The 20533-nt window shown below is 49.8% G+C and overlaps 1 protein-coding gene across 1 annotated transcript in view; it reads right to left on the reverse strand.

Annotated features, from left to right (window-relative positions):
* The window catches only part of SLC7A10 (solute carrier family 7 member 10), a 748564-nt gene that overhangs the window by 143877 nt on the left and 584154 nt on the right, over positions 1–20533 (reverse strand). Inside the window, exons 5-7 of the mRNA XM_069639254.1 lie at positions 5895–6048; positions 5484–5607; positions 5286–5389 (exon numbers count right to left, since the gene is read on the reverse strand). Coding sequence (XP_069495355.1) covers positions 5286–5389; positions 5484–5607; positions 5895–6048 — 382 coding nt within the window. The remainder of the gene's footprint in view (positions 1–5285; positions 5390–5483; positions 5608–5894; positions 6049–20533) is intronic.

Here is a 20533-nt window from a genome sequence, read left to right on the forward strand (position 1 = left end):
TTAAAAAAGTCTCTTAGCTTTGAGGCCTGATGTATCCAACAAACAAGCACAAAGTTCTGCTTCATGTATACTTTGGGTGACAGATTCACCCCTGGGTTCCCCTCTTCTGGGTGCCAACCCTTTAGTAATTGTATTCAACAAATTCACAAAACAGTTCCCTTCTAAGTGAACTTTGGATAATAGTTTTCCCTTCCCCTTGCCTTGCAATACTTCTTGCTTCACAAATCTTAATGCCTTTTTAAACAGGCTTTTGGGATTATCCTCTCGTTGTCGGTTTCCCTCTACCGGGTTCACTCTAGCCAACTTTTCCAATATACAGTTCATATATTAACTTTTCACAATGCAGGATTCACTTCCCTTAGCTTTCGTAATCATCTGTCGGTCAAAGACTTTTGACGGTACAGAGGATTTTTACAAGACCCCTGTATGACCACTTTGACCTATCTTCATCTCTTCCTAAAGCCTTCTGGTTAAGGTAGTCTTTCTACCATCAGGTAATCGCCCAGAGTAATCCTGCCTCAGCACCCAAGTCCTGCCAGCCTTCTCTGTTGTTGGTTCCCCTTCTTCTGCTTTTCAAAGTTTAATTTAGCTCTGGCTACTTTTCCTTCAACAGAGTTCGGTTTCTTATCAACATTCCCCTGGACTCACCTGCTGTGATAAACGGCTTGGTTTTGAAGTCAAGGTTGGTACCACTGAGACAAGCGTCTCTCCCCGGCTTGGTTATCAGTGGAGGTGGGTCTCGCGTACTGTAGACATATGCTGCAACTCATTCTGGCCTTTGTTTGAAGTCTTACGTTTCCATCTGCTGAGGTTTCACAGGCCTGGACCAGAAAGGGCAAGGTCACTTCTCTCCTTGTCACTCTCTCATTATTTGTGGTCTTTTGCCCCCTGTTGAACTGCCTTGCTGAGTTAGCCTTCACCTTGTGTGGTCTGCCTTGTTCGTCATGTGCTCTTGTGCTCCTCCTTTTATCCCAGTAGGGAAGGGAAAGGGCCGTCAGGTATGTGTGATTCTGGTCAATTTCCTGACTTTGCCTGACCCTTGTATTGGGACACGTCAAATAAACAACCCTGGTGTTAATCTATTGTCTTTCCTGTTGTGCAAAAGTGTTCATGTGGAAAAAGGGGGGGCAGTGTTTTGGAATGTCCTACATGGAAGGAGGGGGAAAAGGTGTTGAAAGAAGAAGGGGGATACTGCGTCTCACACATCGGTGTCCCATTCCCACTCCCACTCTCCAAGCACCCCCCATCCAGGTGATCTTCCCTCACTGGTCCACCCCCACGCACTGGATCCAATAGCGATGGCCGTGTCCTGGCCACCTGGATGACAGATCCTGGGGTCTAGCAAGGGAGACACCTTCAGGTTTCTCACAGTATGTAGTAATATGGTTGTTCAAATCCCTTTTTTACTTATCTTTAGATAGTTCTTGGGGAATGAGTTCTGAGTTGTCTATCTCCTTGGGTACTAAACAAGACAATATAGATGAGGTAGAAGAGGAAGGATTTTCTTTCCACTCTTTCGGCAATTTACGTGGTAGAGGTGGGTCTTTTGCCTTCTATAGGGTTGTGCTATTTTATAGGTACAGGTTCCTGTTTGCTCCAGTACCTCGTAGGACCCATGCCACTTTGAAACGCGTTTATTGTCAGAGGTAGGTAAAAGGACTATGACTTTCTGACCTACTGAAAATGATCTTAGATTTACCTTCTTGTCATAGGTTAGTATTTGTTGGGTTTGGGCTTTCTCCATATGAGTGTGGACTAGACTTCGGACGAGCTTCATATGCTCTCGCAATTGGGTAGCTGTCTGTGAGAGGGGTATTGGTGCCTCTTCTCTTTCTTCCTATGTCTCCCAGAGCATGTCTAAGTCATCTCTTGGTTGTCTACCATAGAGTATCTCGAAAGGTGAGAAACCAGTGGATACCTGAGGGGTCTTCCTCACTGCAAACAGGGTCCAAGGGATCATAGGATCCCAGTCCTTCTCGCCCTCGTCTACTAAATTTCTCAAAACCATTTTGAGGGTCTTATTAAATCTCTCCACCAATACGTTAATTTAGGGGTGGTAAACTGAGGTTCTTAAGGTGGTAATGTGTAGTAATTCCTTAACTTCACCCATGAAGTCGGGAAGGATGGTAAATTCATTTTCCCCATTTGCTTCAGTGGTACGTCTCTCATCGGCCTCTCCAAAGCCTAATTTACCTCTCTCAGTTTCCTCGGGTTCACACTCACTATCGTCGCCCTCATCATGTCAAGAATCGACTATGCAAACAGCCTCTACCTCGGAATACCAGAATACCTCTTGAAGAAACTACAACGGATCCAAAATGCAGCAGCCAGATTACTCCTCAAACTATCAAGAAGAGAACACATCACTCCTGCCCTAAAAACACTACACTGGCTCCCAGTAAAACAATGCATCACCTTCAAAACAATGTGCATAACGCACAGGGCAATCCATGGACAAAGAGCAGAATTCCTACAAAAGAAAATAACAATCTACAAGCCTACAAGACTCCTCAGGTCGAGCAACGAAATCTGCCTGGAACCAAAGCCATACCTCAAGAAGAAACTTGGAGGCACCTCCTTCTACCACTTAGCCGCAAAAACCTGGGACAACATCCCAAAAGAAATAAGAAACACCAAAAAACACCTAAAATGTAGGAAATTACTAAAAACCTGGCTCTTCAACACCACAGACTCAAACTGAAAAACGAAAAAGAAAGGAAAAGGGATGACTAAACTGGAGTGCACATGGACAACTCCCAGTACAGACTGTGGACAACTCCCTATGTGAAGAAGCTCCCAAAGCACCTGGATGAAGGACGCCGGTTAGAGTGGAACACGGGAGACACCCACGAACACGGAGTTAACAATCCACCCTTATTCCCAGCCAACACCCGCACTCGCCCCTTCGTTGCCACCTGATAACACAGTGTGGTCGAATTATCGGGATATTAGCAATCACCTCACTACCTGAGCTGTGGAAATTGGCAGGTGCACTAGCCGTACGAGTGGGAAGGGAAGACAGGTAGCGCTGCGAGGGAGGCTGGGGGGAGGAGGGAACCAGACATGAAAGGGACCTTGAAGGCCGGACGGACCCAGATCAGAACAGAGGTGCAAGGGTACCCCCAAACCCCACCTGGGGAGATTACATAAGCCCAGCACCGCAATTCAGGATAAAGATGCCAACTAACCAATTGCACTAACAATTCCCCCCTCTGCATACACCTCTCAAACTCCAAACCAAACACAACCACAAACCTAGACCACAACAAACCGCACAAACTTCACTACATTGCAACAACAAAACAAAAAACACATATAGACTTGCACAACAGTACACAACGACTACCGGCCGAATACACGCCAGGCCCAGCCAACAGACCCACCGGGCTGAGGCCGCCAACAGCACATCACTGCTGTCTTGCGCTTTTCCAGCTTCTTCCCACTAACCCCCCCTCCCTTCCTCTTTCAGAGCCGCCAAAGCGCCAGGGGACCACTCCGGTGGTGATAGTGCATGGTACAAATGTCCGTTAACATTAACATTAACATGAACTTACTCATGAAATTGGATCTCTGATCTGCTAGAATTTATTTGGGGAAACCAACCCTAGAAAGGAATGGTAGCAGGTGTTTTAAAATGTGCTGGTTTTTGTTATTCCGCATGGGGAAGGCTTCTGGGTACTGGGTGGCGTAATCAAAGATTACGAGAACATATTTATTGCCCAGTTTAGAAGTTTCCAACGGTCCAATAATATCCATCCTGATTCTAGAGAAGGGAACTTCTATTATCGGTAATGGGTTTAGGGGGGCAGGTAGGGGAATATGTGAGCTGGTTTTTTGGCATATCTCACATTTCTAAATTACATTCTTTATGTCAGCATGGATTCCCGGCCAATAGAATTTCCCACTGATGTGAGCTTGGGTTTTAGATTGGCCCAAGTGTCCCCCTGTCAAATGACAATGTGCAGTCTCTAGAACGATCTAACTATGGGTTTTGGGTATTACTAATTGAGTTTTACTTAGGCCTTCCCTGCAGGTTTTCCTTCTATAGAGGAAGAAAAAGGGACTTCCCTTTTCTTGTCCTCCTACCTCAGGAATCACTGGCAAGAAAGCCTCTGCGAGTACTGGATCATTTCGCTGGGCGAAGGCTATGTCGGGAAGGATGGTAAGTTCATCTTCCCCATTTGCTTCAGTGGTACGTATCTCATTGGCCTTTCCAAAGCATAATTTACCTCTCTGTTTCCTCGGGTTCAGTTTCTTCCTCAAAACAGGGGAATAGAACATTCTCATGAATTCCCTGTGCTATTTTATCCTCAGGATGTATTTCAGACTGGGTCTTGCCATGGTCCTGTAAAATAACTTTTATGTCTCCCAAAAGTCTGGATCTGTAACACCTGCTAGGACATCCAGACCAAATTTCCAGACTTGGCCAGAGTTTGGGGCCAGTCCTATATAACAACCCGCAGGGTGCATAAGTCCGTGGGAATCATCCCTCTTTTCCCGGGAGGGAAAGTGGCTTCTCTGCTGCTACATATATCAAAGCATATGGATTGTTTTGTGGTGGTAGAGGGGTCTGAGGCTATGTGGCTACGTTGCAGGAATTTTGGGGTTGCCCAATTTGTCTCAATTGAGTTGTATCTCACTCCTGACACCATATGTAAGGGAGGCATGGTATAACAAGTATGACACTGACACAAGAGTTACAAGTTTCAAACCCGTTATTAGATTCTTGGGGGTGGAGAAAGTCCTACTTTGCTCTATCGCTATGACGCAAGTAGTCTCTACTATCAAATAATAAAGAAAACGCAGTCCTAGTCAGTCTGTCAGATAAAAATCCCTATACTAACAAAACCTAATGCCTGCCCTCTGTCTCATACAAAAAGTGTGTAAAGGGGAATATGTATGCAAAGGAAAGTCAGTGTTATAACATAAAGGCTCAGAGTGGCTGAGTCAGCTCTCCTCCCCACTTTGGACAGTACAGATTAAGGCGACCCCCGTAGACAGGATGGCACACTCTGGCTCAGGTTCTCAAAACAAAAGGGCCTACCATGTTAAAGTTGCTTTTCCAGCGTTAAAAACAAACTCGGAGAGACACGGGAAAGCAAGAGCACTATGAAAACTAAATTGAGGCAATAGACAGTGAAGGGCCTTTGTGATTCGACAGTAGGCAGAGGTATAGGTAGACTCAGTTGGCTGTTAGAATTCTGCTTATGATTCTAAAAATAACCTTCTGTATCATATTCAAGGTTAAAAGTACATTCCCAGAATTAAATCCCACTTGATCTTACCTGGATGAGGTAAACAGGTATCCATTTATTCCACCAAATGTGGACAGGGCCACTGATACCGGCATGACCCATGAAAAATAGCCCAGTAACTTTTCACCAAACGTCTAAAGTAAGACAAGAAAAAGACATTGACAAAGCACAGCAGGATGAAGAACAGACACAGTGACATGCTTTCAGAGGGTGAAATGTCGTACTTACAACTGCTACTGCATTTGATGACAGGAGCTCTTGAGGTGACATGGCAGTGAAGTATGCTATGTTGGTGAACGTGTACACAAATGTCACCAATGGAATGGAAATAAATATGGCACGAGGTAGGTTCCTACCAAGAGAATTCAGAGTTCACATGTCAAGTTGAGACCACCAATGTGCTTCTGATATGTCTTTTTACATACGTGTCTTTTTACATACTTCTTGTATTCAAATATAAAGCACATCCTTTTCACATGATAGTTTGCATAGATTATGTTTTAGGTACATATGAAAAAGTCACTTGTGCTAAGAGCCACAATAGCAAGCAAAAGTCATGCTGTACAAGATGCAGTTATGTTGCGCTATATTGCAGGTTACATTTGCCAGTACATGGGTCTCACGAAAGAGAATACTTGCCTCTGGGGATCTACCATCTCTTCTGTCACATAATTTAAGAAGTTCCATCCACTGAACGCAAAGGAGCCCTGGAGAAAGGCTAATGCTAACTGTCCTACTGTGGGAGTCATCCAGAAAGTTAATGCATTGCTTGGCTTCAGCTCTTCGTAATGCCCTATGGAAACAACACAAAGCGGAAGTCACATGTCGGAATTTTCCATAGAGACATGATCACGTGGATGATCAAATTCCCTGAATGTCGGTGCTGCAGGAATTCGCCAAAGAACACAATGATCCCATTTCAAATCCTTCGATCTCACAAATGGAAACTGGAAATTAAATTCTGCCCCAGTGGATGAGTTCCCACTTCCAGCTGAAGTCACACATGAAAACCAAAGGTTCAACATGTATTCAGCGATGTCAAAATACAAAAGAGAAATGTTATAAATATCTACATACATTTTAAAAGTTTTCTAGGTCACACAAAGGCATGCACGATTGTTATAAGTTCTTGACAAACACTTCTTTACAACTTTCTTTGGCCAACAAGCTCAACATTTTATATTACTTAATAACTCTACCATCCATTTCAAAATTGGACTGGTATAATTCTATACGAAGAAACATTTGTCAGAACCAGTTTTTAGATCCTTGTGTAATCAAAAACCACAAAGCAATATTAGTTAGTATTTGCTTCATGGCTCTCCTCTGAAAGCAATAGGGCAGAGAATGAGACACATGCCGCTCAAAGAAAAGATGGGATCAGAAAGTAACGAAGCCGAGAACAAATTGCATGCCACTGGATGAAATATACAGATGTTCATTCCAGACCATTTACAATACTATTGTTAAAAAGTGGTGCTTTACTTGCACAACATTCTAAATATTCTTTATAACCTTTTAGCAAGCAATCCAACTTTTGCTAAACTCCAAACACATTTGTTTAACTTGTGTTAATGTTTTTTGGTTACAAAGTTGTATATACTTTATGACTTTTAAGCAAAAAATACCAACGTGTAAAAGGCCTGACTTAAAAAAGTGGGCATTTTCATTTCAAATTTTAACCAAGTTTAAATACTATTTACCAAACAATAAAAACGTGTTTAAAAGTTAGTAAAATGTAGTGCATAAGCCTTGAAATTAACTATACAAAGACCAATTCCATGGTATTATGTGGTGATAAAGGAAGGTAAAACGCTTGACTTTTCATGGGGAGGAATTCGGATCAAGGGGGTTTCATCATATGATTGCTAGGTGTCACAATAAATAAGAAAAGCCCCTTTCAGCATCCATGTAAAACATTGCACTCTAGCCTGGACAGAATTTCTGGAGCAGTTTCAGGGGTTGCCAGGGAGCATAAGGTCAGATAAGGTAAGCAAACATTAACAGTTTGCATGGCTCAGGCCAGACAAACATGTATTTATTGCACAGAAATATGGTTCTATTTAGATCACGAAGCATTAACATGATTAAAAACCCTACTTGTTCTCCCGTTAAGGGGCCTCCGATCCAGCTCCCCATCTTGAATCAGGATAGGTCCGTTTTTTTATTAACTCCAATTTGTAATTGCATACTACTCCAAACTTTCTGGGTTTTTATGATGCAATGTCTGATAACTTCAATCAAGGAGGCGCATCCCATATATTATAGTTTAGGCACATACAGAATATTTTGCATCACATTGAGGAGGCTGATTAACAGAAAAATCCAACTTCTGCAAATTGGTACTGGTAAAGAGAAGTGTTATTCATGGTGCCAGGAGCAATCTCTCCATCTATGCCAGAATAGTAGCTTTTTTGCCAGTTAAAAATGTATCTAAAATGCACCTCAATTTGAGATGCATTTAAACCATGTACCTAATTGCCATTGTAGGGCGCTCCTGCTGCAGCTGCACCTGGGTATATTGCCCTTTGCCAGTTGCAAGAGTAAGTGGAATTCGTCATATACAAACCAGTGGGCCTCATTACAACAGTGGCAGTACAGTGATAACGGCGCCGGTAGTGCTGTCGGCGCAGTTATCACTGTACCGCCACATTACGAGTTGTGCTTGCGGGTGCCGCTCTGCACGCCTGGTCAGGCCAGGCGTGCAGAGCGGCACCCGCGAGCAGACCAGGATGGTAGCAACGGTACCGTTATGAACGGTACCGCTGCTACCATCCTCCCCATTCCCAATGAGCCCTATGGGGGCTCAAATGGGAATGGGGACGTACCGGCTCCGAGTTCTGCGCAAGAGGAATTACCGGGCCCGCTGAGGTCGGAATGGCCCAGTAATTCCCCTTTCATGAGACACGGAGCCGGACCCTAGCTGGGGGTAGCCATGCCCTTATTAAGGGCATGGCTACCTCCAAACTTCTAATGATGCCCATTGTCCTGCTTGTAGGAGAAGCAAGGAGTCACTTGACTGGCATTTGTGTAGGAAAATGCCTGACACAAACTTTCCTGCTTTTACATCCAGCTTTTAAAGATCTACATAGAATGTACTTAAATCCATGGCTGAAAAACAAAGGCATTACAAGAGTGTCCGCTGCACTACATGAGCGATATAGATACTTTACACAGAGATGGTACATATCTGGCTCACCTGGTGTGGGAAAGACACATTGGGCCTCAGTACGAGTATGGCGGTAAGGCAACAAAAGTGCTGGTATGGCTACCGGCACCGTTGTTACCATACCACCATACTACGAGTTCTGCTCGAGGGTGCCCTTGCAGCCACCTGGTCTGACCAGGTGGCCGTACCGGCTCCCGCGAGCAGAACTGGATGGTAATACCAGTACCTTTATTAACGGTACCAGTGCTACCACGCTCCCCATTGAGCCCTACGGGGACGAATGGGGATTGGGAGTCCCTTATTACCGGCACCCGCGAATGGGCAATTACCGGGTCCGCCAAACTCGGCATGACCGGTAATTGCCCATTCGCGGGTGCCAGGAATAAATTGATACCGGCGGCAGCTACAGGCACGGCTACCGCCAGCCTCGTAATGAGGCCCATTTGGTGTCTAGGTGGCATGGGGCATTTCATTGTGGCATATAGGCGTTCATGTATATTTTTAATGTTTAATAATGTCATTCTGCTAGATAATGTTTTATTTTAAATTCTTGTTTCTGGCATTCATATTTCTATGCATTTAAGACGCCAGTCAAAATAAAGTGAAACAAACAAACAATCGATGTCACCTTTTTAAATTAATTTCTAAATTACATATATTACTTTTAAGCAAATAATGCTATCTTTTTTAAAAGTAGTTAAAGATTTAAAAGTTAAACATTACAATTGTTAAAAACAATGCAGGTTCCTTAAAACTCATTGGGCCTCATTATAAGGTTGCCGGTCTGGAAAGAATGGTACCGGTAAGCTTGCCGGTACTGTTGTTTCCGTACCGGCAAAATACGAGTTCTGCGAGTGGGTCCCTTTTTGGTGGGTGCCAGCTCGGGTGACCTGGCGTGCGGAACGGCGTTCGCTCGCAGACCTTGACGGATGCACCGGCACAATTCATGAATTGTGCTGGTGCATCTGTTCTCCCCATTCCCATTGAGTCCAAAGGGACTGAAATGGGAATGGGGAGTAATATCTTCTGGCGCCCAGCAATGAGGAATTATCGGGACCGCCGGGGCTGTAATGCCCCGGAAAGTCCCCATTGCCGGGAGCCGGAAATAAAAATGACTCCGGCGGTATTTACCGGCACGGCTACCACTGGACTCATAATGAGGGACAATGGGCCTCATTATAAGGTCACCGGTCAGGGAACAATGGTACCGGTAAGCTTGCCGGTACCGTTGTTTCCGGATTGGCAAACTATGAGTTCTGCGAGCGGGTGCCTTTTCGCCACCAGGACTGACCTGAATGAATGGTGCCGGTACATCCGTCCTGCCCATTACCATTGAGTCCAATGGGACTCAAATGGGAATGGGGAGTAATATTTTCTGGTGCCCGGCAATGAGGAATTACTGGGACTGCCGGGGCTGTAATGCCCGGTAAATCCCCATTGGCGGGCAGAGCAGAGCATGTCGGATGCACAGGCACCATTCTATGGGGCTCAATGGGAATGGGGAGCATTCCATTCTGGTGCCCGCGAATGGGCAATTACCGGGTCCGGCAGGGCCATAATGACCCGGTAATTGCCCATTCGCGGACGCTGGAAAAAATTGCAAGTTTGGCGGCAGCCTGCCGGTTTTACCGGGAAGGTTGCCACCAAACTTGTTTTTGGCAGGAAAGACAATTTCAAGACCTCATTACAAGTATCCATGTACAAGGCTAGTAGGGGGCACCTGTTGTGACAAGCTGTTTTCTGCAGAAAGAAAAATTAACTCTTCGATGTCAGCTGGCAGAAAATAAAAAACTATATACCATAGTGATTTGCGTTACCTGGTGATTTGTTGTAGCGGGTCCCTTGTCAATGAACACTCTGACATCTTGATGGGTACTTAGAACTTCTTTACTAAGTTCCATGTGCATTGGATCAAGTACATTAAGTCAGGTAAGTATAAGACAGGGAAATCATCCACCGGCATCCTCTCTCAGTAGTCACATCCTTCCAACTGACATCCATAGAACACACTCATAACACAACATTCTCTCAGCTTGCATTCTACATCAATCACTCCAACATTCCATGCATTCAAGGCAGGGTGCAGGTAAGACTGAATCACAACATGATTCTTAGCTAAAAGACTACCATGAGCTCATAACATTGAAAAATAACGTCTTTTAATAGAATTCATAGAAGTGATGTCCAAGGGATTTATTGACTATGATATGCATCTGGCTCTGTGTTATCCTGACTGGCTTTTGTGTAGGAAAATGCCCGACATTAACTTGCTTTAGGTGCATGTCCAGATTGAGTAATGGAAAGAAGTGGTGGCGTGAAGTAAAGGTTATTAGCTATCCTTACTCGCAACAAATAATGGCCAAAAAATGTGGGGGGAAGAAATTGGAGGAGTGACAGAATGCTTTGTCACAGCCCCTGGATAGTCATCTCATCCTTGCCTTGCAGTAGCATTTGGGACAGAATTGGAGAGCAATATTTTGAAAGGGCCAGGCGTTACATTGGAGGCATGCTCGCCTGATGGGCAGCATGAAAATATACCTGACTCCACAAGACATGTGATAACTCAAAGCGAAGCCCTGTCCGTACAAGTAGGTGGGGCGATTCTTATGAATAACAGGTGGGGCGCCAAAGCTAAGCCCTGTCCGTACAAGTAGGTGGGGCGATTCTTATGAATAACAGGTGGGGCGCCAAAGCTAAGCCCTGTCCGTACAAGTAGGTGGGGCGATTCTTATGAATAACAGGTGGGGCGCCAAAGCTAAGCCCTGTCCGTACAAGTAGGTGGGGCGATTCTTATGAATAACAGGTGGGGCGCCAAAGTGAAGCCCTGTCCGTACAAGTAGGTGGGGCGATTCTTGTGAATAACAGGTGGGGCGCCAAAGCTAAGCCCTGTCCGTACAAGTAGGTGGGGCGATTCTTATGAATAACAGGTAGGGCGCCAAAGCTAAGCCCTGTCCGTACAAGTAGGTGGGGCGATTCTTATGAATAACAGGTGGGGCGCCAAAGCTAAGCCCTGTCCGTACAAGTAGGTGGGGCGATTCTTCTTATGAATAACAGTTTAAATGGTAGAACCCGGACTCTGAGCTCTACATCAAGGCCAAAGGGAGAAGCATAGGTACATATAAAACAACAGAAAATACTAACGCTTCCTCTGGCTGAGTCGAGGTCTTTGGCAGACAGCGCATTGGTTTCCTCGGATATAACAACTGAAAATAAGCATCAAACCAAGGTGTAAGTACAGTATTAGTCCAGTTATGAACTTCCATGTGGGCCCATGGCTCCTCAACTCTCAGGTGTGAAATCACAGAAAAATATGAAAGATTTCTTCTTAAGGTGTGGATCAAAATCAGTTCCTGTAAAGAATCATGAAACAAAGGATAAACTGGAAATAGTTATGGGAGTCTCTGATCGAAGTTATTTAGAATCCTTACCTAGCGTGGAGAGAGAACTAGGTATTCAAGAAGATCAGAATCCCCCTGTGATTGATATGAGTGAGATTTAATCTACGGAAGTAGCTGGTGTAGATCTTGTGGGTGATCCGTCATCTTTCCTGACCGAACATCTGACCTTCAATTCAGTTGATATATCTGAGAGGCAAGTATGGATTGGATTACATGAAACTTTAAAAAATATGGACGAAAGAGTGAAATTTACTGCCCCATGGATCTCAGCTTTGAACTGAGTCTTGAGCTCTTTCGTCAATCTATGGGAGAATATTAAAGACACTCTCTCAGTGAACGTGCTACAGGCAAGTAAAAGGAACATGATGATTATTACTTTGGACGATATGTTGGGAAAACAGCTTAATAAGAATTTAACTCTTCAGAAAAAATCCTTAGTCGCCCTTGAAGATCTGAGCCGGAATGTAGAAAGCTTAGCAAATATCATGGAGGCTCACTATTGTCTCCTTATGAATCGCCTGATTTTGAATGAAACAAGGTCTGAGGCAAGGGTGGGGTGGGATGTTGTCCCAGTTAATAGTTCTGCTAGTGATGTCCAAGAGAAAGCACTGGGGACTCCACAAAGGACTGAAGGACTGACGCTGGTACGGGAAAAAGACTGCAGAGGACGCATTGCATCAACTAACCCACTACAAGATGGCGGCCCAGATCCGGTGTCAGTTCAAGGAGGAACAGTGGTGAGTGATGCAGGATCCGATATGGTTCTGACGGATAATGCAAAATTTGTAGGTAAGAGGAAAAGAAAGGTGAGGAAAAAGAAGAGCAAGAACAGAAATAACAATCAGGGGAAAAACATGAGAGGTTCGAGAAAGTATATGAGATTTTCGGACTTATCAGAAGAGCTCGAATCTGTAGAAGACCAAGTGTGGTGCAGAGAAGGACATTGACTGATTCATAGAAAACAAAGTAGACCAATAAGTAATCATAGGGCTGCTTGGAATTTTGTAGGGGAAATTGACTACGAGATAGCAGCCCATGAAGATTCATCAAGCCAACCCTCTGTATCTGAGAATAGTAAGGCTTATAGGGCCTCGAATCTAGCTCGAAAAATAAAAAGTCAGGGGGGGTCATAAAAAAAGACTGCAGGAGGAAAATTCCAAGATTGTTCATCAAAAGACAAATTGCTGCTCTAATGTGCAAACTGGAAGCAGTTGGAATTAAAGCAGGACTTGCAGCTGAAGGCTCCTATGAACACAATGGGCTCCGATTTTCCTATTGCGGGAAAACAAATTTAAACCAGCCATGGGAGTAGGAGAGCCTGTGCCTCTGGTTCAAGAGCTTAAAGAGGCATTAGTACAAAATCAGCTAAATACGGAACCAAACCAGCCTACCTGAAGTTCAAACATTTTACAACAGAATCCCTCTGTAGAGATTCTGAGGAATGGACATGCAGAGGATTCAGGGAAGAAAGAAGAAGACTTGCGGAGAGTGGGGAACTTTCAAAATCTTTTTTTGCTCACCCTCACGTCTGGTTGGAGAATGTGTCGACCTCCGGAGAGCAAACTATCATAAATAGACAATCCATCTTGAAAGTAGTGAAGGATGTTCCTGAGCTATATTTATTCTCCACTCATGACATATACTACATCCATTTTCCCTATGAGAATACAATTGACAGTAGAAATTGGCCTTCAATCTCGACTAGGGGTGAATGCTTTGTTATCAGTATGGGGGAACATTTAGAGAAAAGGGTTTCGAGCTATCTACTGCTAAACCTAAAGAGAGACTAAGGGGCCGATTCATGGAACAAACGTGCGCCGAAAATCTTCGCGCAAGCATGCGCAAGCATGCGCAAGCGGAAAAAAACAGGCGCACGCGTGCGATTCATGGAAGTCCCTGCGTGTGTTCACCGCGGGATGTGCGCCAAACCCATGCATGGCGCACAAGTCACTGCAACATTGCGAAAGGCGTGCGCGACGCGCACAGTGAAAGCGCACAACCTCAGCGCACACACCAGAAAGTGGGCGGGACATGGGGCGTAACGCGCGGAATGGGGAACAACACGGGAAAATAAGGGCGTAACTGGGGATGTACTGCAGGGAAGCAGACGGAACGCCCACACGCACTCGAACCACACGTATTCATGGAATCGAATAGGGCAAAGCCACGCACAGGCAAAGACACGCACAAGCTGAAACACGGCCGCCACACGAAGGCAGGCGGTAGAGTCCCAGCTCATCAAAAAAGTGGCGCGCGGGAAGTCAAATACGCGATTGAGCGGGGTACGTGGATTTCAGGGGTGCGCGAGAAATTCTACAGGCGATTGGCCTGGGTACGTGTATTACAGGGGTGCGCGAGAAAATCTACACGCGATTGGTCTGGGTACGTGGATTTCAGGGGTGCGCGAGAAATGCTACACGCGATTGGCCTGGGTACGTCTATTACAGGGGTGCGCGAGAAAATGTACACGCGATTGGGCTGGGTACGTGGATTTCAGGGGTGCGCGAGGAATGCTACACGCGATTGGGCTGGGTACGTGTATTACAGGGGTGCGCGAGAAAATCTACACGCGAATGGGCTGGGTACGTGGATTTCAGGGGTGCGCGAGAAATGCTACACGCGATTGGCCTGGGTACGTGTATTACAGGGGTGCGCGAGAAATCCTACACGCGGTTGGGCCTGTGCGAGTGGGGCAGTGTATTACGTGGGTGTGCGGGAAGTTGAAGAGGTGAATTGCCAGTGTGGGTCCTCCCAGGTCTCCCCTCTACCCCCTCCACGACCTCTGCAGGCAGCCCACACCACAGGGGACTAGCCTGCACCCCTGGTCATGTCCCGCAGGCAGCCCATCCACCATGGGCATGCCCCCCAGCCAAGCCACATGTCCCCCTGCACCCCCACCCCCCAGCACTGTGGGGCACCTGCCAGCAGGCCCCCAACCATGTCCCCTTGAACCCCCACCCCCCAGCACTGTGGGGCACCTGCCAGCAGGCCCCCAACCATGTCCCACTCATGTCCCCCTGCACCCCCACCCCTCAGCAGGCCCCCACTCATGTCCCCTTGCACCCCCACCCCCCAGCACTGTGGGGCACCTGCCAGCAGGCCCCCAACCATGTCCCACTCATGTCCCCCTGCACCCCCACCCCCCAGCAGGCCCCCACTCATGTCCCCTTGCACCCCCACCCCCCAGCACTGTGGGGCACCTGCCAGCAGGCCCCCAACCATGTCCCACTCATGTCCCCCTGCACCCCCACCCCCCAGCAGGCCCCCACTCATGTCCCCTTGCACCCCCACCACCCAGCACTGTGAGGCACCTGCCAGCAGGCCCCCAACCATGTCCCACTCATGTCCCCTTGCACCCCCACCCCCCAGCAGGCCCCCACTCATGTCCCCTTGGACCCCCACCCCCCAGCAGGCCCCCACTCATGTCCCCTTGCACCCCCACCCCCCAGCACTGTGGGGCACCTGCCAGCAGGCCCCCAACCATGTCCCACTCATGTCCCCCTGCACCCCCACCCCCCAGCAGGCCCCCACTCATGTCCCCTTGCACCCCCACCCCCCAGCAGGCCCCCACTCATGTCCCCCTGCACCCCCACCCCCCAGCACTGTGGGGCACCTGCCAGCAGGCCCCCAACCATGTCCCCTTGCACCCCCACCCCCCAGCACTGTGGGGCACCTGCCAGCAGGCCCCCAACCATGTCCCACTCATGTCCCCCTGCACCCCCACCCCCCAGCAGGCCCCCACTCATGTCCCCTTGCACCCCCACCCCCCAGCACTGTGGGGCACCTGCCAGCAGGCCCCCAACCATGTCCCACTCATGTCCCCCTGCACCCCCACCCCACAGCAGGCACCCCACTCGTGTCCCCTTGCACCCCCACCCCCCAGCACTGTGGGGCACCTGCCAGCAGGCCCCCAACCATGTCCCACTCATGTCCCCCTGCACCCCCACCCCCCAGCAGGCCCCCACTCATGTCCCCTTGCACCCCCACCCCCCAGCACTGTGGGGCACCTGCCAGCAGGCCCCCAACCATGTCCCACTCATGTCCCCTTGCACCCCCACCCCCCAGCAGGCCCCCACTCATGTCCCCCTGCACCCCCACCCCCCAGCACTGTGGGGCACCTGCCAGCAGGCCCCCAACCATGTCCCACTCATGTCCCCCTGCACCCCCACCCCCCAGCAGGCCCCCACTCATGTCCCCTTGCACCCCCACCCCCCAGCAGGCCCCCACTCATGTCCCCCTGCACCCCCACCCCCAAGCACTGTGGGGCACCTGCCAGCAGGCCCCCAACCATGTCCCACTCATGTCCCCCTGCACCCCCACCCCCCAGCAGGCCCCCACTCATGTCCCCTTGCACCCCCACCACCCAGCACTGTGGGGCACCTGCCAGCAGGCCCCCAACCATGTCCCACTCATGTCCCCCTGCACCCCCACCCCCCAGCAGGCCCCCACTCATGTCCCCTTGCACCCCCACCCCCCAGCACTGTGGGGCACCTGCCAGCAGGCCCCCAACCATATCCCCCTGCACCCCCACCCCCCAGCAGGCCCCCAACCATGTCCCCTTGCACCCCCACCCCCCAGCACTGTGGGGCACCTGCCAGCAGGCCCCCAACCATGTCCCCTTGCACCCCCACCCCCCAGCAGGCCCCCACTCATGTCCCCCTGCCCCCAGGTCCTGACGAAACGCAATCATGGCAGTAATGGCCAGCATACCCAGCACAAACACCCAGCCAAGGATTGCATCCACCCACATAGTAGATGCAATTACATGATACAACCCCAATGGCAAGTATGTAAATGAACACATGTCCGTCACACACACATACACAATGGGTGCAAGTGAATGTCAAAACCCATATCATGACATGCATGAAACCAATGAGAAAATACCACAAATGTAAGTAATAAATATATGTATTAAAGATGAAAATGAAGTAAAGAAAAAAAACACACAACAATGGGGATGACAAAACTAATGGTCCATGTCCGAGAACTAATAGAAAAAATCAAAAAACAAAGGAATCCAAAAACTAATGTACTCCAAAGCAAAATAATGGGGGGAAAAAATAAGGAAAAACCATTGCCTCATGGTGAACGGAAATATAAATCCAACAAATGTTTTCCAAACATCAAACTATGTACAAGAAGATCCCAGGGTCCATGAGCCCAACACCATAAATAAAACCTACTACTACTAACTAATGAAAAAAATATATACAGAAAAGTGGCCATTGTCCGAGCGGTCCAAAAAAAACTTAAAAAATAAAGGAAACCTAACACTAACTAACTAAAGAACTATATACAATGGCAGCGGGCAAGTCCTGCGGCTCACTCTGTGATGTTGCCGGCCAGGGCATCATCGAACTCCATGTCGATGTCCCGGAGGCGGGACTCTGTCCTGGCCCCGAGGTCTCGCAGGGACAACCCCGTGTCCACCTCAAACTCCCTGCGAGCTTCCTCGAGGCACTCAGCCCGCCTCAACGCCCGACGCATGGAGAACTCCGCCCTGACCATGGTGAGCCGCTCCTCTTCCGCCCGCTGCCGCTCCGCACCTATCCGCTGGACCAACTGCTCCCACACGGAAGACACTGCCATCCCAGGGTTCACCTGCCCTCCGGCCGATGCCTGCCCCTCTGATCTTGATGGCCCCGAGCCATGATGCCTCCCACGTCGAGCCTGCTGCTGCCTCCGACGCCACTGCCTCTGCCAGCACAACGGCATCCAGGCTGATGGAATCCACCGATGCCGTCGTGCACGTGCCCTGCCAGATGATGCCGGCACATCCTCCATCTGCAGGGGGACAGTTGCTGGTGTGTCCACCCCTGCTGGACCTTCGACTCCCGACTGTGGCAGGGATGGGGTCCCCACCGAGCTGGCTGCGTTGGTCGGGGCAGGTCCACAGGGGGCCCTGGTGGCATCTGGGCCGGAAGACGGCATGGAGCACGACTGGCGCATAGCCCCCACAGAGGAGGAGAGGGTCGCCAGAAGGCCACACACATGTAGGAAACCCCCGACCATGGCGGCTCCCAAATGGTTCACGTACGCACGGTGCTCTTCGTGATGATGTGCATGCTCCTCCCGGGAAGCATGCACCTCATCACGAATGCCAGCCGTGCGCAACGCGACACCAATCAGGACCCTCTCCACACGACCAGGGGTCCCCTCGTCCGCAGGTAGAGGAGTGTCAGATGACATGGACATCTCCCCTACCTGCGGACGGGCCTGGGATGGGGCATCCCTGCTGGTGCATGGTGGTGCAGTCACAGTGTCAGGGACAGTGACATGCACAGGCACCTCCACGGCGACCTGTGCTGCCTCCTGCCCCTGGCCCTGGACTGCACCACTTGCACCAGCGGGGATGCCCCCACCAGGCCCCATGTGTGGCTCAGTAGCGGCCTCCTCCCCCTCTGTGGAAACCACCAACCTGGATGTCTCCACGCCGTCTTCCGCCGGTGCAAGCCCCTGTGGGGGCTCACCCACCCCTTCCGCTGCAGCCGTGGCGGCATCCCCGCCGCTCTGCTCCACAGCGCCTTCTCCGCCCTCTTCTTCACTTGCCACTGTGTAGAGGGAGACATAGAACACAAGCATCAGGGTACTGTACAATGGTCCCCTAGACAGGAAGCAACAGCAGATGAGTGGCACTGTCATACATCACTCCCATCATGTCCCTCCACAACACATGGGTCAGTGCAGGCAAAACACATACAGTAACAGGCATGGGGCAGGCCATGGACATTGGCATACATGACCAAGGGACTCATGATTCATACAATGTTGGTTTCAAACTCACATGCATCATGGGTCTTTCCATCACATGCACACACCTCACCGTAGTTCCATCCATCTGGCCTCGTGCACCACAGACGCAGTGGATACAAGGATGACTAGGCTGCATCAGTGAATCTGAACATTGTCACAGACATGTGTCATGCATCCATGGCGGTGACAAGTCACGGACACGCAGGTCAGACACACACACATGGACACCATACGTGTACATGGGACCAGCACCCATCCCTCACCCCCACCCATGTCCAGGAACAGAGACTGCCATGCTTCCATGTGTCCATTCCGCACAGAGCCCCCCATGTTGCAATAGAACACATCACTGTACTCACATGCCTGACCATGATGTCCCTGCACACACACATACGTACATGGCCTATGTCACACATACAGGCAGGTATCAGACAACCAGCACACTGCAACATGCCCTGTCTCACACAGCAATGCTTGGCCACTTACCGGCCAACTCCAGATGGGTCTGCCTCCGAAGGATCTGGGCGTGGAGCGCTGGGTCTACGCGTTCCAGGACCCTCATCTGGATGTCACTCAGGCGTGCCCGGCCCCCCTCCGCGAGGCGCCGGGCCTTATTGAGGGTCCTGGACCTCAAGTCCTCCCAGCGCTTCTTGATGTGCTTGATGTCGCGGGTTGCCACCCCCTCCGCGTTGATGGCAACCACTACATCGTCCCAGATCCTCTCCCGTCCTTCCTTGTTGGCGCGTGGTCTTCCGAAGAGGGCATCATAATGCCCCAGGACATGCTCCACCAGGACACCAACTTCCTTCTCACTGAAGCTGGTGGCCCTCTGCCTCTCTGGCTGGGGGTCGCCACTGGTCTCAGATGGTGCTTGCCCCGACATGGCGACCCCCGAGGCAGGCGTGGGTGGGCAACTGGGTCCTGGGGCTGGGCTGTGGAGCGATGGTATCCCAGTCGGGAGTCTACTGTTCCAGCAGGGGTGGACACAGCAACTGGACCCCTGCAGATGGCTGATGTGCAGGCACCAAATGGCAGGGCACGGTGGCAGCAGGCAGGCAGGCAGCAGCAGATGGCACGTGGGAGGCTGCTCAGGGCACTAGGGGGGCAGTGATTCGGCCTTCTGGGCAGGAGCGTGGTCTTCCGTGTGTATTCGCGTGGCCAGCTTGATACGGAGTGATTTGGCACGTGAAAAATCTGCACGTCAGCGTGTCATTCGAGGAAAGGCCCTTAGCGCGTAAGCGCGTCTGCACGCATACGCATTTTCATTGGACCAAAGGCCCTCAGCGCGTGAGCGCGTCTGTGACGTGACGTGCGAGGGTGTATCCCTCACTGCACGTGATGACAGCACACACGTGGATTTCAACCAATCGCGTGTGAAAGTTCACGGCACCCCGGAACACACGTACCCAGGCCAATCGCGTGTAGAATTACTCGCGCACCCCTGTAATACACGTACCCAGCCCAATCGCGTGTAGAATTTCTTGCGCACCCCTGAAATACACGTACCCTGCTGAAATCGCGTGTGGAACTTCACGCGCACCCCCGGAATACACGTACCCAGCCCATTCGCGTGTAGATTTTCTCGCGCACCCCTGTAATACACGTACCCAGGCCAATCGCGTGCACGCTCGCTCCCCTCCAATCACACGCAATGACACCCGAATACGGGAAACACGTGCACGTCAAAAGACGTGCACAGGCGTCAACGAGTCCGCCCACACGGAGGCGTCCCGCAGACAGCATAAAAGTGCGCGCAAACAACAAACGCGTATATACAGCGACGATGAATGCCCCATTTGTTGCTGCACTGATCGTGGGACACCGCAGGAGGAGGAGAATAGCCAGGGCACGCATTTTTGCACCACGGACAAGCCTTTTTGGGATGCCTGACGACCAGGTCTACGGCAGGTATAGGTTTCCACCCCATATCATCCTAGACCTGGTCAGGGAGTGGG

This window comes from Ambystoma mexicanum, chromosome 1q (assembly GCF_040938575.1).
Source record: "Ambystoma mexicanum isolate Mex_15411 chromosome 1q, UKY_AmexF1_1, whole genome shotgun sequence".
In the NCBI taxonomy this organism is placed as follows: domain Eukaryota; kingdom Metazoa; phylum Chordata; class Amphibia; order Caudata; family Ambystomatidae; genus Ambystoma; species Ambystoma mexicanum.